The sequence below is a fragment of the Larus michahellis genome, unplaced genomic scaffold (genome assembly GCF_964199755.1).
Source record: "Larus michahellis unplaced genomic scaffold, bLarMic1.1 SCAFFOLD_584, whole genome shotgun sequence".
Taxonomy (NCBI): domain Eukaryota; kingdom Metazoa; phylum Chordata; class Aves; order Charadriiformes; family Laridae; genus Larus; species Larus michahellis.
In genome coordinates, this window is record NW_027436240.1 from 1 (window position 1) to 15,209 (window position 15,209).

At 65.6% G+C, this 15,209-nt stretch overlaps 2 protein-coding genes across 3 annotated transcripts; both read left to right on the forward strand.

Moving 5' to 3' along the window:
* Positions 1 to 1,849: 1,849 nt before the first annotated feature.
* On the forward strand, positions 1,850 to 6,721 carry LOC141737129 (synaptonemal complex central element protein 1-like). 2 transcript variants are annotated; one of them, XM_074571746.1, is made up of 11 exons: positions 1,850 to 2,299; positions 2,407 to 2,490; positions 3,106 to 3,180; positions 3,327 to 3,374; positions 3,546 to 3,600; positions 4,612 to 4,701; positions 4,792 to 4,855; positions 4,949 to 5,015; positions 5,701 to 5,755; positions 6,049 to 6,138; positions 6,263 to 6,721. In XM_074571746.1, the coding sequence occupies exons 1-11, from the start codon at positions 2,281 to 2,283 to the stop codon at positions 6,303 to 6,305; spliced, it is 690 nt and encodes a 229-aa protein (XP_074427847.1). In that variant the 5' UTR covers positions 1,850 to 2,280; the 3' UTR covers positions 6,306 to 6,721. The 2 variants fall into 2 exon arrangements, with proteins under 2 accessions (XP_074427847.1, XP_074427846.1); XM_074571745.1 differs by lacking the exon at positions 4,792 to 4,855.
* Positions 6,722 to 6,856: 135 nt separating this feature from the next.
* Positions 6,857 to 15,203, forward strand: LOC141737130 (CXXC-type zinc finger protein 1-like; the record flags this gene model as incomplete). The annotated part of the gene is made up of 9 exons (XM_074571748.1): positions 6,857 to 6,924; positions 7,016 to 7,113; positions 8,077 to 8,177; positions 9,009 to 9,124; positions 10,216 to 10,371; positions 11,584 to 11,610; positions 12,343 to 12,498; positions 14,258 to 14,365; positions 15,178 to 15,203. Coding segments are annotated over exons 1-9 (791 nt in total), but the record flags the coding sequence as incomplete, so codon positions are not given.
* Between the last annotated feature and the right edge of the window lie 6 nt (positions 15,204 to 15,209).

Below are 15,209 nucleotides of genomic sequence, written 5' to 3' on the forward strand. Positions count from 1 at the left end.
CGGGGGAAAATGTGACAAAATGGGGGGGAAAGGGATGGAAAATGGGGGGAAAATATGACAAAATGGGGAAACGGATGGAAAATGGGGGGGGACAGGTGACAAAATGGGGGGAAAAGGGATGGAAAATGGGGGGAAATGTGACAAAATGGGGGGGAAAGGGATGGAAAATGGGGGAAAATATGACAAAATGGGGAAAGGGATGGAAAATGGGGGGGGACAGGTGACAAAATGGGGGGAAAAGGGATGGAAAATGGGGGGGAGAAGGGACCTAAAATGGGAAAAGGTGACAAAATGCAGGGGGAAAGGAATGGAAAATGGGGGGGAGAAGGGACAGAAAATGAGGGGGAAACATGACAAAATGGGCAAAAAGGGATGGAAAATGGGGGGGAAATGTGACAAGATGGGGAGGAGAAGGGACATAAAACGGGGGGAAGGGGAAAAAATGGGGGGAAAGGGGACAAAATTGGGGTGAGAGAAATGGAGGGAAAATGTGACAAAACGGGGGAGAAGGGACGGAAAATGGAGGGAAGAGGGGACAGAAAATGGGGGGAAATGTGACAAAATGGGGGGGGAAGGGACAGAAAATGGGGGGGAGAAGGGACAGAAAATGGTGGGAAGAGGTGACAAAATGGGGGGGACAAAGAAAAATGGGGGGAAATGTGACAAAATGGAAGGGAGAGGGGACAGAAAATGGGGGGAAATGTGACAAAATAGGGGGGAAAAGGGTCAGAAAATGCCGGGAAAACATGACAGAAAATGGCGGGAAGAGGTGACACAAAATGGCGGGAAGGGGTGACAGGAACGAGGGGGAGGAGGTGACAGAAAATGGGGGGAACGTGACAGAAAATGGGGGGAAAGGGGGCAGAAAATTGAGGAAAATGGTGACAGAAAACTGGGGGGGGGGAGAGGACAGAAATGAGGAGGAAAAGGTGACAAAAAATGGAGTGAAATGTGACAGAAAATGGAGTGAAACGTGACAGAAAATGGCGGGGAGAGGGGACAGAAAGGAGGGTGAAGAGGTGACAGAAAATGGAGGAAAATGTGACAGAAAATGGAGGGAAACGTGACAGAAAATGGCAGGAAACGTGACAAAATGGGGGGGAAACGTGACAAAATGGGGGGAAATGTGACAAAATGCGGGGAAACGTGACAAAATGCGGGGAAACGTGACAAAATGGAGGGAAGAGATGACAGTAAGAGAAAATGTGGGAGAAAATGCGGGGAAGATGTGACAAAATGGGCAAACGTGACAGAAAATAGAGGGAAGGGGGGAAGAAATTGGAGGGAAATGACAGAAAATAGGGGGAAATGTCAGAAAATGGAAGAAAAATATAGAAAATGTGACAGAAAATGGAGAGCAAAAGGGACAGAAAATAGGAGGAAATGTGAGGGAAAATGGAGGGAATCACGACAGAAAATGGAGGGAAAACGTGACAAAAAATGGAGGAGGAAAGAGGACAGAAAATGGAGGAAAACATGACAGAAAAGAGTGAAAAGGGGACAGAAAATGGGGGGAAACGTGACAGAAAATGGAGAGAAGAGGGGACAGTAAAGAGGAGGAAGAGGCGGCAGAAAATGGTGGGAGGAGGGGACAGAAAAGAGGTGGAAAAGGTGACAGAAAGGAGGGGGAAGAAGGGACAGAAAACGGAGGGAAAAACGTGACGGAAAAATGGGGGAAGAGGTGACAGAAATTGGAGGGAAGGGGGGAAAGAAAATGGAGGGAAACATGGCAGAAAATGGGGGGAAACGTGACAGAAAATGGGGGGCAGATGGGACAGAAAAGAGGGGGAAGAGGTGACAGAAAATGAAGGGGAAAAGGGACGGAAATTTGGGGAAAACGTGACGGAAAATGGGGGAAAACGTGACGGAAAATGGGGGAAAACGTGACAGAAAATGGAGGGAAAAAGGGACAGAAAATGAAGGGAAGAAGGAACAGAAAATGGGGGAAAACGTGACAGAAAATGGAGGGAAGAAGAGATAGAAAATGGTGGGGAACGTGACAGAAAATGGAGGGAAGAAAGGAAAGAGATTTTGGGGGAAATGTGATAGAAAACAGAACACGTGACAGAAAAATGGCGGGGAAGAAGGGATGGAAGATGAGGGGAAATGTGACAGAAAAGGGAGGGAAGAAGGGACAGAAAATGGAGGGAAAAGGGGACAAAAAGACAGGGAGGAAGGACGGGGACAGGAGATGGCGGGCCGAGGGGACAGGGAGGGTGACAAGGGGCGGAGAGGGACCGGCCACCATCATCGTCACCTGTGTGCCCTCAGGCGGCGGCCATGGACGGAGCCACGGAGGGTGAGGGAGCGGCGGCCATGTGCATCCCCTGTCCCTGCGTGTCCCCGAGTGTCCCCTGGGGACACGGTGACACCCTGTGTGTGTGTCCCCCCCCCACCACCACCAAGGTGTCCCTTGTCCCCCGTCATGTCCCCCCGCCGGGGGCCCACGGCTGGAGGCGCTGCTGGGGCGGATCCGCAGCCTGCACCGGGGTGAGTGTGTCCCCACGTCCCCCATGTCCCCTCCGTGTCCCCCCGTGTGCCCCCCATGTCCCCCCATGTTCCCCATATCCCTGTGTCCCCCATGTCCCCAGGGCCACCATGTCCCCCCCTGAACCTCCATGGCCCCGTGTCCTCCTGTGTGTCCCCATGTCCCCCGTATCCTTGTGTCCCCTCATGTCCCCATGTCCCCCGTGTTCTCCCGTGTCCCCCATATCCTTGTGTGTCCCCATGTCCCCCCCTGTCCCTCCATGGCCCCCCATGTCCCCATGTCCTCCTGTGTGTCCCCATGTCCCCCATATCCTTGTGTCCCCTCATGTCCCCATGTCCCCCGTGTTCTCCCGTGTCCCCCATATCCTTGTGTGTCCCCATGTCCCCCCCCGGCCCCATGTCCCCCATGTCCCCCCCCGGCCCCATGTCCCCCATGTCCCCCATGTCCTTCACGTCCCCCGTGTCCTCTATTTCCCCCCACGTCCCCCATGTCCCCCCCCCAGCCCCATGTCCCCATGCCCCCTATGTCTCCCCGTCCCCATGTCCCCCACGTCTCCTGTGTCCCCCCACGTCCCCCCCATCTTCCCCCGTGTCCCCCCCGTCCCCCTGTCCCCGCAGCCCGTCAGACGGTGGCGCAGGAGCTGGCGGAGGCGCAGGGACACGGCGAGGGGCTGCGACGGCAGCTGCAGCAGCGTGAGTCACCCCGGGGGGGGGCGGGGGGGACGACACCCGGGTGCCCCGCGGTGGGGGTGTCCCCAGACGTTCTTGCGGGGGGGGGCGGGAGGTCCCCAGGTGTCCGGGTGTCCCCACCGTGCTGGCGTTGTCCCCTGTCCCCGCAGTGGAGGAGCGTCAGGCGGCGCTGGAGGGGCTCTGGCAGCAGAAGCAGGGTGAGGCCTTCCCCCCCCCCCCCCCCCCCCCCACCTCCCAGCACGCCCTGGGGGGCCTTTTTTTTGGGGGAGGGGGTGTCCCAGGGACCCTTTGTGGGGGTGTCCCCTGTGTCGTGTGTGTGTGTGTGTCCCGTCCCCCCCCCAGACACCGGTGTCCCCTCCCCCCGGCAGAGGCGCTGCGGGTGGCCCGGCTGCGCAGGGAGGAGGTGGAGGCCGAAGGTCAAAGGTCAGTGACCCCTGACCCCCCCCCCAACGTACCCCCCCATCCGCCATGGTGACCTCTGACCCCAGCGACCTCTGACCCCGCGACCTCTGGTGACCCCTGGCACGCTGGTGACCTCTGACCCCTCCCAGACCCCCCTCTGACCCCTGACCCCTGTCGACCTCTGACCCCTCCCAGACCCCCCATGACCCCTGACCCCTGTCAACCTCTGACCTCTCCCAGACCCCCCCATGACCCCTGGGCCTGGAGACCTCTGACCCCTCCCAGACCCCCCTGTGACCCCTGACCCCGTTGACCTCTGACCCCTCCCAGACACCCCCTGTGACTCCTGGGCCTGGTGACCTCTGACCCCTCCCAGACCCCCCGTGACCCCTGCCCCCTGGTGACCTCTGACCCCTCCCAGACCCCCTTGTGACCCCTGACCCCAGTGACGTCTGACCCCTCCCAGACCCCCCCGTGACCCCTGACCCCGGTGACCTCTGACCCCTCCCAGACCCCCCTCTGACCCCTGGTGACCTCTGACCCCTCCCAGACCCCCCCTGTGACCCCTGGGCCTGGTGACCTCTGACCCCTCCCAGACCCCCCCGTGACCCCTGACCCCGGTGACCTCTGACCCCTCCCAGACCCCCCTCTGACCCCTGACCCCTGTCGACCTCTGACCCCTCCCAGAACCCCCCGTGACCCCTGGGCCTGGTGACCTCTGACCCCTCCCAGACCCCCCCTGTGACCCCTGACCCCGGTGACGTCTGACCCCTCCCAGACCCCCCGTGACCTCTGGGCCTGGTGATCTCTGACCCCTCCCAGACCCCCCTCTGACCCCTGACCCCTGTTGACCTCTGACCCCGCATCCCTCTGGTGACCCCTGGCCCCCCGGTGACCCCTGCCCCTTGACCCCTGCTGACCTCTGCCCCATAGCCCTCGCCAAGTGACCCCTGCCCCCCCATTGACCTTTCCCCTGCCCCACGACCCCCCCATGACCCCTGGGTGACCCCCGGGTGACCCCCGACCCCGCAGGCGCCGGGGCCTGTGCCTGGGCCGCCAGCGGGACCTGGCGGGGGCGGGGGAGGAGCGGGGCCGCCTGCGTCACCTGCGCCGGGGACACAGGTGGGTCAAAGGTCAAAGGTCAAAAGGGGGGGGTGGGGGTGTGTGTGTGTGTGTGTCACATGACACTGGGGGGGGCGTCACGTGACGCAGGCAGGAGTTCTGGCAGCAGCTCGAGGCCATCATGGAGGAGCACCAGCGCCTGCGGGACGCGCACGTGAGCCCCCCCCCTCCCCCCCAATACACCTGTGTCCCCTCCCTGTCCCCTCTGGGACCCCCCCCCCCTTCTTCCCCCTCCCCCACCCCATAGGCCCCGGCCCAGTTGGAGGCTGAACTGGTGCGACTGGAGGAGGAACGGGAGAAGCTGCTGAGACAGGGTGAGACCCGCACCCATGGGACCTCCCCCCCGCACCCCTGGGACCCCCCCCCAGACCCCTGGGTGTCCCCCCCCCTGCGCCCCTGGGACCCCCCCCAGGCCCCTGGGACTCCCCCAGACCCCTGGGTGCCCACCCTGGGAGCCCCCCCAGACCCCTGGGACTCCCCCAGACCCCTGGGTGTCCCCCCCCAGACCCTTGGGACCTCCCCCAGACCCCTGGGACTCCCCCAGACCCCTGGGTGCCCACCCTGGGAGCCCCCCCAAGACCCCTGGGTGTCCCCCCCTGCACCCCTGGGACCCCCCCCAGGCCCCTGGGACTCCCCCAGACCCCTGGGTGTCCCCCCCGCGCCCCTGGGACCCCCCCAGGCCCCTGGGACTCCCCCAGACCCCTGGGTGTCCCCCCCTGCACCCTTGGGACCCCCCCCAGACCCCTGGGAGCCCCCCCAGACCCCTGGGTGTCCCCCCCTGCACCCTTGGGAGCCCCCCCAGACCCCTGGATGCCCCCCCCAGACCCCTTGGACCTCCTGTGTGCCCCCCCCGCACTCCTGGGTGTCCCCCCCCTAGACCTCTGGGACCCCCCCCCAGACCCCTGGGTGACACCCCCGGACCCCTGGGACCCCCCAGACCTCTGGGTGCCCCCCCTGGGACACCCCCCCTCCCCTTTAACCACCCCCCCCCCCCCGCAGAGCGCCACCTGCTGGAGGCCGAGGAGCAGCTGGGCCCTGAAGCCCATGTGGCCAGGTGAGACCCCCCCCCCCCCGCCCCCGGCCACGCCCTCCGGGCTCCCGGCCACGCCCACACGGGCTCCAGGCTCCACCCCCAGCATCAGGCTCTGCCCCCCCCAGCACACGGCCACGCCCCCGAGGGGTCCTGGCCCCGCCCACAAGCACCTGGCTCCACCCCCCAATGCCCTGACCCCGCCCCTTTATTAGCTGGCCCCGCCCCCTTAACCAACCCCCCCACACAGCCCTTGGCCCCGCCCCCTTAGGGCCTAACCCCGCCCCCTGATGCCCTGTGCCCGCCCCCCCCGGCAGGCGATTGGTGGAGCAGGCGGAGGCGGGGGCGCGGCGGCGGCTGGAGGCGGAGCTGGGGCGGCAGCAGGTGGGGCTGCGCCGCAGGGAGAGGTGGGTGTCCCCGCCCCCCCCGGGGGGGGGTGTGTGACCCCTGGGTGTCCCTCGGGGGTCCCCTGGGTGTCTCCCCGGGTGACGCCCCCCCCCCCCCGTCCCCATCCCCTCCCACCCCCCCCAGGCTGTGGGAGGAGCTGGAGCGGCTGCAGCGCCCCCCCCAGTGAGGGGACGGGGCGGGAAGGGACGGCGCCCGCGACACCACCCGTGTCACCGGCGTCACCTGCGTCACCTGCGTGTCGTGTGGACCCCCACGGCCCCATGTCCCCCGTGGCCCCTCACCTCCCCCCGCGTCCCCACGTCCCCCCCCCCAACGTCCCCATGTCCCCAATGCGTCCCCATGCCCCCCCCGTGTCCCTGTGTCTCCCCACGTCACCGTGTCCCCTCTGTGTCCCCCATGTCCCCAATGTCCCCTGTGTCCCACCAGTGTCCCCATGTCCCCACATCCCCCCCATGCCCCTGTGTCACCCCGTGGCCCCGATGTCCCCCCATGTCCCCCTCTATTCCCCATGTCCCCTGATGTCCCCCATGTACCCCCAATGTCCCCATGTACCCCAAATAAACGTCCCCAAGTGCCACCACCGCTCGTGTCTCTCCATGTGCCGTTTCACTCCCCCCCCCCACACACACACCATGGCCGCCCCCCGTGGGCGCCGCCATTTTGCCCCCCTGCGCGCAGCCGCCGCCGCCATTTTGACCTCCCCACCCGGAAGCGGAAGTAGCCTCGGCCTTGCCACTTCCGGCTTCTTCCTGGCTGGGGGCTGCGGCCGCGACAAAGGGGCGATGGTGAGGGGGGACAGGGACTCCGGGGTCCTTTTTGGGGGGGGTCCCGGTGGTTCTGAGCCCCCCCCCCATTTTTATCATCCCCCCCCCATAGGACAGCGAGTTCTCGGACGCGGAGGCGGGCCCGGGGGGGGAGGAGAACGCTCCGGTTTATTGCGTGTGTCGCAAACCCGACATCAACTGCTTCATGATGTGAGTGCGGGGGGGGGGGGGGCTGGGGACCCTTTTGGGGGGGGGTGGGGAGTTTTGAACCCCTCTGTCCCCTTTTGGGGGGGTCCTGGACACCTGGGTCCCGTTTTGGGGGGATTGGTGGGGGGGTTTGGCCCCTCGGTCCTCTTTTGGGGGGGTCCTGGACACCTGGGTCCCCTTTTGGGGGGGTTGGTGGGGGGGTTTGGCCCCTAGGTCCCCTTTTGGGGGGGTCCTGGACCCCTGGGTCCCCTTTTGGGGGGTTGGTGGGGGGGTTTGGCCCTAGGTCCCCTTTTGGGCGGGTTCTGGACACCTGGGTCCCCTTTTGGGGGGATTGGTGGGGGGGTTTGGCCCCTAGGTCCCCTTTTGGGGGGGTCCTAGACCCCTGGGTCCCCTTTTGGGGGGGTTGGTGGGGGGGTTTGGCCCCTAGGTCCCCTTTTGGGGGGGTCCTGGACACCTGGGTCCCCTTTTGGGGGGATTGGTGGGGGGGTTTGGCCCCTAGGTCCCCTTTTGGGGGGGTCCTGGACACCTGGGTCCCCTTTTGGGGGGGTTGGTGGGGGGGTTTGGCCCCTAGGTCCCCTTTTGGGCGGGTCCTGGACACCTGGGTCCCCTTTTGGGGGGGTTGGTGGGGGGGTTTGGCCCCTAGGTCCCCTTTTGGGGGGGTCCTGGACACCTGGGTCCCCTTTTGGGGGGATTGGTGGGGGGGTTTGGCCCCTCGGTCCCCTTTTGGGGGGGTCCCGGACCCCTGGGTCCCCTTTTGGGGACCCAGGGATTGGGGGGGTTCCGGACCCCTGGGACCCCTTTTTGGGGGGGTTGGGGGGGGGGTTTTGGACAGTTGGTTCCCCTGTTGGGGGGGTCCCGGACCCCTGGGTCCCCTTTTGGGGTGTGTCTCGGCTTCCTGGGTCCGTTGGGTGACCCCCCCCCCCCCCGTCCCTCCCACCGTGTGTCTGTCCCCCCCCACCCCGGCAGCGGGTGCGACAACTGCAACGAGTGGTTCCACGGTGACTGCATCAACATCACCGAGAAGATGGCCAAGGCCATCCGGGAGTGGTACTGCCTCCAGTGCCGCGGTGAGACACCCCCCCCCCCGCTATTTTTGTGGCCCCTCCCACCCATGGGTCCCCCTTTTTGGGGTGCCCCTGGGTGCCTGGGTCCCTCTGGGGGTGGGTTTGGGGGCGCTGGGGTGAGCTTGAGAGGGAGAAATAGGTTGCCCCGGACACCTGGGTGCACTTTTTGGGGGTCTGGGTGCCTTTCTGGGGGGGTCCTGGTCCCCTGGGTGCCTTTTTGGGGGGGTCCCGCACCCATGGGTCCCGTTTTGGGGGGGTCCTGGGTGCCTGGGTCCCTCTGGGGGTGGGTTTGGGGGGGCTGGGGTGAGCTTGAGAGGGAGAAATAGGTCGCCCCGGACACCTGGGTGCACTTTTTGGGGGGTCTGGGTGCCTTTCTGGGGGGGTCCTGGCCCCCTGGGTCCCTTTTTGGGGGGGTCCCACACCCATGGGTCCCTTTTTGGGGGGGTCCTGGGTGCCTGGGTCCCTCTGGGGGTGGGTTTGGGGGGGCTGGGGTGAGCTTGAGAGGGAGAAATAGGTTGCCCCGGACACCTGGGTGCACTTTTGGGGGGTCTGGGTGCCTTTCTGGGGGGGTCCTGGTCCCCTGGGTGCCTTTTTGGGGGGGTCCCGCACCCATGGGTCCCGTTTTGGGGGGGTCCTGGGTGCCTGGGTCCCAATGGGGGTGGGTTTGGGGGGGCTGGGGTGAGTTTGAGGGGGAGAGATGGCTCTTGTGGGACCCCTGAGTCCCCTTTTTGGGGGTCTGGGTGCGTTTTTTGTGGGGTCCTGACCACCTGGGTGCCCTTTTTGGGGGGTCCTGGGTGCCTGACCCCCCCTTCCCCCCTCCCCCTGCCCCCCCAGAGAAGGATCCCACCCTGGAAATCCGGTACCGGCACAAGAAATGGCGGGAGAAGGAACGGGAACACGAGAGCGCCAAAGCCCAGGAGCTGGCGCTGGAACAAGGCCGGGCCGCCAAGGTGGGCACCCAGGTAGCCGGGGGCGGGGGGGGGGGGGGGGGGGGCGCGGGGCACGCCCAAGTGGCCTGGGGGGGGCACCCAGGTCCCCCCCCTCCAAGCTCCTGGGTCCCTTGTGGGTGGGGGGTACGGGTCACCCCCCAGACCCCTGGGACCAGCCCTCCCCGAGTTCCTGGGTGCCCCCCCCCCGGACCCCTGGGTCCCTCCCAGACCCCTGGGTGCCCCCCCCCGGACCCCTGGGTCCCTCCCAGACCCCTGGGTACCCCCCCCCGGACCCCTGGGTCCCTCCCAGACCCCTGGGTGCCCCCCCCCCGGACCCCTGGGTCCCTCCCAGACCCCTGGGTGCCCCCCCCCCCGGACCCATGGGTCCCTCCCAGACCCCTGGGTGCCCCCCCCCAAGCTCCTGGGTCCCTCCCAGACCCCTGGGTGCCCCCCCCCCGGACCCCTGGGTCCCTCCCAGACCCCTGGGTGCCCCCCCCCCAAGCTCCTGGGTCCCTCCCAGACCCCTGGGTGCCCCCTCCCAGACCCCTGGGTGCCCCCCCTGAGCTCCTGGGTGTCCCCCCCCTCAACACCTGGGTCCCTCCTGGACCCCTGGGTGCCCCTCCCAAGCTCCTGGGTCCCTTGTGGGTGGGGGTCTGGGTGCCCCCCCGGGTGCCTGGGACCCCTCCTGGACCCCTGGGTGCCCCCCCAAGTTCCTGGGTCCCTTGTGGGTGGGGGTCTGGGTGCCCCCCCGGGTGCCTGGGACCCCTCCTGGACCCCTGGGTGCCCCCCCAAGCTCCTGGTTCCCTTGTGGGTGGGGGTCTGGGTGCCCCCCCCGGACCCCTGGGACGCTCCCTGAGCTCCTGGGTCCCTTGCGGGGGAGGGTACCGGTGCCCCCCCGGGTGCCTGGGACCCCTCTGGATCCCTGGGTGCCCCCCCCAGACCCCTGGGTGCCCCCCCCCCGAGCTCCTGGATCCCCCTCAATTCCCGGATCCCTTGTGGGTGGGGGTCTGGGTGCCCGCCCTGACCCCTGGGACCCCCACCCCGGACCCCTTTGTGTCCGTGTGTCCCGTCCCCGTGTCCCCCCCCCCGTTCCCCCCCCCCCCCCCCCCCAGATCAAGCGCTCGGCACGCATGTGCGGGGAGTGCGAGGCGTGCCGGCGGCCGGAGGACTGCGGGCAGTGCGACTTCTGCCGCGACATGAAGAAGTTCGGGGGCCCCAACAAGATCCGCCAGAAGTGCCGGCTGCGGCAGTGCCAGCTGCGCGCCCGCGTGAGTCCCGGCGTGGGCTTGGCGTGGGCTTGGCGTGGGCTTGGCGTGGGCTTGGCGTGGGCTTGGCGGGGCGGCGAGCGCTTCGTGGCGTGTTAACGTCTGCTTGGGGCGGCCTGAGCGCGGGCTTGGTGTGGGCTTGGTACGGGCGGGGCGTGTGTTTGGCGTGGCCTTAGCGTGTGCTCAGCGGGGGCTTGATATGGCCTTAGCGTGTGCTTGATATGATCGTAGCGTGTGCTTGGCACGGGCTTGGCGGGGGTTAAGCGTGTGCGTGGGACGGCCTTAGCGTGTGCGTGGCGTGGCCTTGGCGTGGGCTTGGCGTGGGCTTAATGTGGTGTTAGCGTCACGGGCCCTGACGCGTCCCCGTGTGTCGCATCCCGTGTCCCTGGCGTGTCCCTGTGTCCCCCATCCCGTGTCCCTGACGTGTGCCATGTCCCCAACGTGTCCCTGTGTCCCCCGTCCCGTGTCCCTGGCGTGTCCCTGTGTCCCTCATCCCGTGTCCCTGGCATGTCCCTGACATGTGCCATGTCCCTGACGTGTCCCTGTGTCCCCCATCCCGTGTCCCTGATGCGTCCCTGACATGTGCCACGTCCCCAACGTGTCCCTGTGTCCCCCGTCCCGTGTCCCTGGCGTGTCCCTGTGTCCCCCGTCCCGTGTCCCTGGCGTGTCCCTGTGTTCCTGTCCCATGTCCCCCACATGCCCCGTGTCCTTGACGTGTCCTTTTGTCCCCTGTCCCATGTCCCTGCCGTGTCCTTGTGTCCCCCATCCGTGTCCCCTGGTCCGTCCTGTGTCCTTGACGTGTCCTTGTGTCGCCATCCCGTGTCCCCAACGTGTTTTGTGCTCCTGATGTGTCCCTGTGTCACCCTGTCCCGTGTCCCCACGTGTCCCTGACGTGTCCCAGTGTTCCCCATCCCGTGTCCCCACGTGTCCCTGACATGTCCCTGATGTGTCCCGTGTCCCTGGCATGTCCCTGTGTCACCCCGTCCCGTGTCCCCATGTCTGTCCCTGTGTCCCCCACGTGTCCCTGTGTCACCCCGTCCCATGTCCCCCATGTGTCCCCTGTCCCTGCCGTGTCCTCGTGTCACCATCCGGTGTCCCCGACGTGTCCCGTGCCCCTGATGTGTCCCTGTGTCACCCCGTCCCGTGTCCTCCACGTGTCCCCCACGCGTCCCTGTGTCCCTGACGTGTCCCTGACGTGTCCCTCTCCCCCCCCAGGAGTCCTACAAGTACTTCCCCACCTCGGTGAGTCACCCAGTCCCTTCGAGGGGGGGGGGATGGGGGGGGGACGGGGGCCCTGGGAGTCAGTGGGGGGGGGGGGGGGCGTCTGGGTGCCCCTGGGTGTCATTGGGGGGGTCCCCCGGGTCCCTTGAGGGGTGATATGGGGGGGGGGGCGGGGTCGGGTTCCCCCCCCGGCTGTCAGTGGGGGGGGTCTGGGTGTCAATGCCGGGGGCGGGGGGGGGGGGGGTCCCTGGGCACCTGGGTCCCTTAGGGGGTGACACGGGGGGGTCTGGGTCCCCCCTGGGTGTCAGTAGGGGGGTCCCCTTGGGTCCCCATGGTCCCTTAGGGGGTGACATTGGGGGGGGGGGGGGGGTCTGGGTGTCAATGCGGGGGGGTCGCTGGGCACCCGGGTCCCTTAGGGGGTGACATGGGGGGGGTCGGGTGGCCCTGGGTGTCAATGGGGGGGGTCTGGGTGTCAATGCGGGGGGGGTTCCGAGCACCTGGGTCCCTTAGGGGGTGATATGGGGGGGTCTGGGTGCCCCTGGGTGACAATGGGGGGGGGTCCCTGCGCACCTGGGTCCCCTTTGGGTGTCAATGGGGGGGTCCCCTGGGTGCCTGGGTCCCTTAGGGGGTGATATGGGGGGGGGTCTGGGTGCACCCTGGCCGTCAAGGGGGGGGGTCCACAGGGGGCGGGAGGGGGTTGGGGGGTTGGGGGGGGGGTGCCGGCCGCCTGGGTGGGTGCTGACCCCCCCCCAGCTGGCGCGGGGGCGCGAGGGGGAGCTGGAGCTGCTGAAGGAGCAGCTGGGGGCGGCGGCGGGGGGGGCCCCCGAGAACCTCTCGGACGAGGAGCTGCCGCTCGACCCCCGGCTCTACCAGGAGCTCTGCGCCGGCGCCTTCGACGAGCACGGCCTGGTGAGGACCCCCCCACGCCCCACAAGTGCCCCCCCCACCCCACAGGTGCGCCCCACGCCCCCCAAATCCTGCTCCGGGGAGCCTAAATCCTCCCAAACTGGGCCAAAGCTGCCCCAAAACGCGCCCCGGAGGTACTGAATTGCTCCAAAATGCCCTCAAAATACCTTAAATTTGGCCTCGGGGACCCCAAGTTCCCCCCAAATGCCTCAAATTCACCCCAAAAAGCCCCAAATTTGGCCTCGGGGACCCCAAGTTGCCCCTAAATGCCTCAAATTCACCCCAAAAAGCCCCAAATTTGGCCTCGGGGACCCCAAATTCCCCCCAAATCACCCCAAAATGCCCCAAGTTCAGGCCCAGCTCCCCCCAAATCCCCCCAAACTGGCCCTAAAATGCCCCAAAAATTGATCCTGGGGACCCCAAATTCCTCCAAAATGCCCCAAATTCCGCCTCGGGGAACCCAAATTCCTTCCAAATTGCCCGAAAAAGCCCAGAATTTAGTCTCGGGGACCCCAAATTCCTCCAAAATTGCCCCAAAATGCCCAAAATTCAGCTCTGGGGACCCCAGATTCCTCCAAAATCACCCCAAAATGCCCAGAATTTGCCCCGGGGACCCCAAATCCCCCTGGAATGACGCCAAAAAGCCCCAAAATCGCCCCCGGGGACCCCAAATTGCCCCAAAATTGCCCCCAAATGCCCCAAATTTGGCTCCAGGGACCCTGAATTCCCCCCAAATTGCCCTAAATTTGGCCTCGAGGACCCCAAATTCCCCCAAAATCGCCCCAAAACTGGGCCCCGGGGACCCCAGTTCCCCCCCCGAACGCACCCCGGGGCCTCGCAGACCCCCGGAGGCGTGTTTTTGGCGTGTTTAGGCACGGCAAAGCGTGTTCTCAGTGTGTTTAGGCGCATAGAGGCAGGCTCTAAGCGTGTTGAGGCGTGTCGGAGCGGGTTGGGGTCTGCCGAAGCGTGTCCTAAGCGTGTTCAGGCACGTCGGGGCGTGTTTCAGGCGTGTCAAAGCGTGTGCTAAGCGTGTTCAGCCCTGCCAAGGCGCTCGTAAAGTACATTTGTGTGGGTCAAGGCGTGTTTTAAGCATGTTTAGGCCTGTTAAAGCGTGTTCTATGCGCCTTTGGGCACACTGAGGCATGTTTTCGGCGTGTTGGGGCGTTCCAAGGCATGTTTTAAGCGTGTTTAGGCACGGCCAGGTGTGTTTCCGGCGTGTTTTAAGCACGCTTAGGCATGTCAAGGCGCACTTTTAAGCACGTTTAGGTGTGCCGAGGCGTGTTTTAAGCATGTCAAGGCGTGTTTTAAGCATGTTTAGGCACGTCAAGGCGTGTCTCAGCCATGTCAAGGCAGAGTTTAAGCATGTTTAAGCTCGTCAAGGCGTGTTTTAAGCATGTCAAGGTATGCGCTAAGCATGTGTAGGCACGTCAAGGCGTATTTAAACACGTCAAGGTGCGTTTTAGGCGTGTTTTAGGCGTGTTTTAGGCATGTCAAGGCTTGCTTAAGCATGTTGAAGTATGTTTTTACACGTTAAGATGTGTCTTTGCATGTTAAGGCATGTTTTTACATGTTAAGGCGTGTTTTTCCGTGTCAAGGCGTGCTCCAGGCGCGTCAGGACGTGCCTTCGGCACGCCAGGATGTATTCGCGCTCCCTCTCTTGGCGTGTTTTCCCGTGTTGGGGGGTGGTTTCCCCGCCTCCAGGCGTGTCCTGGCGTGGGCCCGGGGAGCTGAGGCGTGTTCTTGGCGTGTTCCCCTCCCCCAGCCGTGGCTCAGCGACCCCGAGGACGCCCCTTTCCTCGACCCCGTCCTGCGCAAACGCGCCGTCAAGGTCAAACACGTCAAGCGCCGGGAGAAGAAATCCGACAAAAAGGTACCACTGGGAGGCACTGGGAGGGCCGCTGGGAGCTGCTGGTGGCACTGGGAGGGCTACTGGGAGCTCCTGGTGGGCACTGGGAGTCACTGGGAGTCACTGGGAGGGCTACTGGGAGCTGCTGGTGGGCACTGGGAGTCAGTGGGAGGGCTACTGGGAGCTGCTGGTGGGCACTGGGAGTCAGTGGGAGGGCTACTGGGAGCTGCTGGTGGGCACTGGGAGTCAGTGGGAGGGCTACTGGGAGCTGCTGGTGGGCACTGGGAGTCAGTGGGAGGGCTACTGGGAGCTCCTGGTGGGCACTGGGAGTCAGTGGGAGGGCTACTGGGAGCTGCTGGTGGCACTGGGAGTCAGTGGGAGGGCTACTGGGAGCTGCTGGTGGGCACTGGGAGTTACTGGGAGTCAGTGGGAGGGCTACTGGGAGCTGCTGGTGGGCACTGGGAGGCACTGGGAGGGCTTCTGGGAGCTGCTGGTGGGCACTGGGAGTCACTGGGGGTGACTGGGAGTCACTGGGAGGCCCCAAAGCTTACTGGGATGGCCACCGGGAGCTAGTGGGGGTAACTGGGAGCTACTGGGAGGGCTCCAGGTGGTCGCTGGAGCCTTACTGGTCTGAACTGGGGGTGACTGGGAGCTAGCGGGGGTGACTGGGAGGCACTGGGATGCCCACTGGGAGCTACCGGGGGCGACCGGGGGCTACCGGGAGGGCTCCAGTTGGCCTGTAGGTTTGTTGGGGGGGGGGGGGGGGGGGGCGCCTTAGCGGCGGTAACTGGCGGTAACTGGTGGTAACTGGTGGTAACTGGTGCGGGGGGGGGCAGAAGGAGGAGCGCTACAAGCGGCACCGGCAGAA

Excerpts from the sequence above, each read along its gene's own strand:
- LOC141737129 (XM_074571745.1), top strand. The coding sequence starts at position 2,007 with ATGGAGGGAAGAAAGGAAAGAGATTTTGGGGGAAATGTGATAGAAAAC. Across the intron at positions 3,181-3,326 it reads GCGACGGCAGCTGCAGCAGC|TGGAGGAGCGTCAGGCGGCG; the intron begins GTGAGTCACCCC and ends CTGTCCCCGCAG. Across the intron at positions 3,601-4,611 it reads GTGGAGGCCGAAGGTCAAAG|GCGCCGGGGCCTGTGCCTGG; the intron begins GTCAGTGACCCC and ends CCGACCCCGCAG.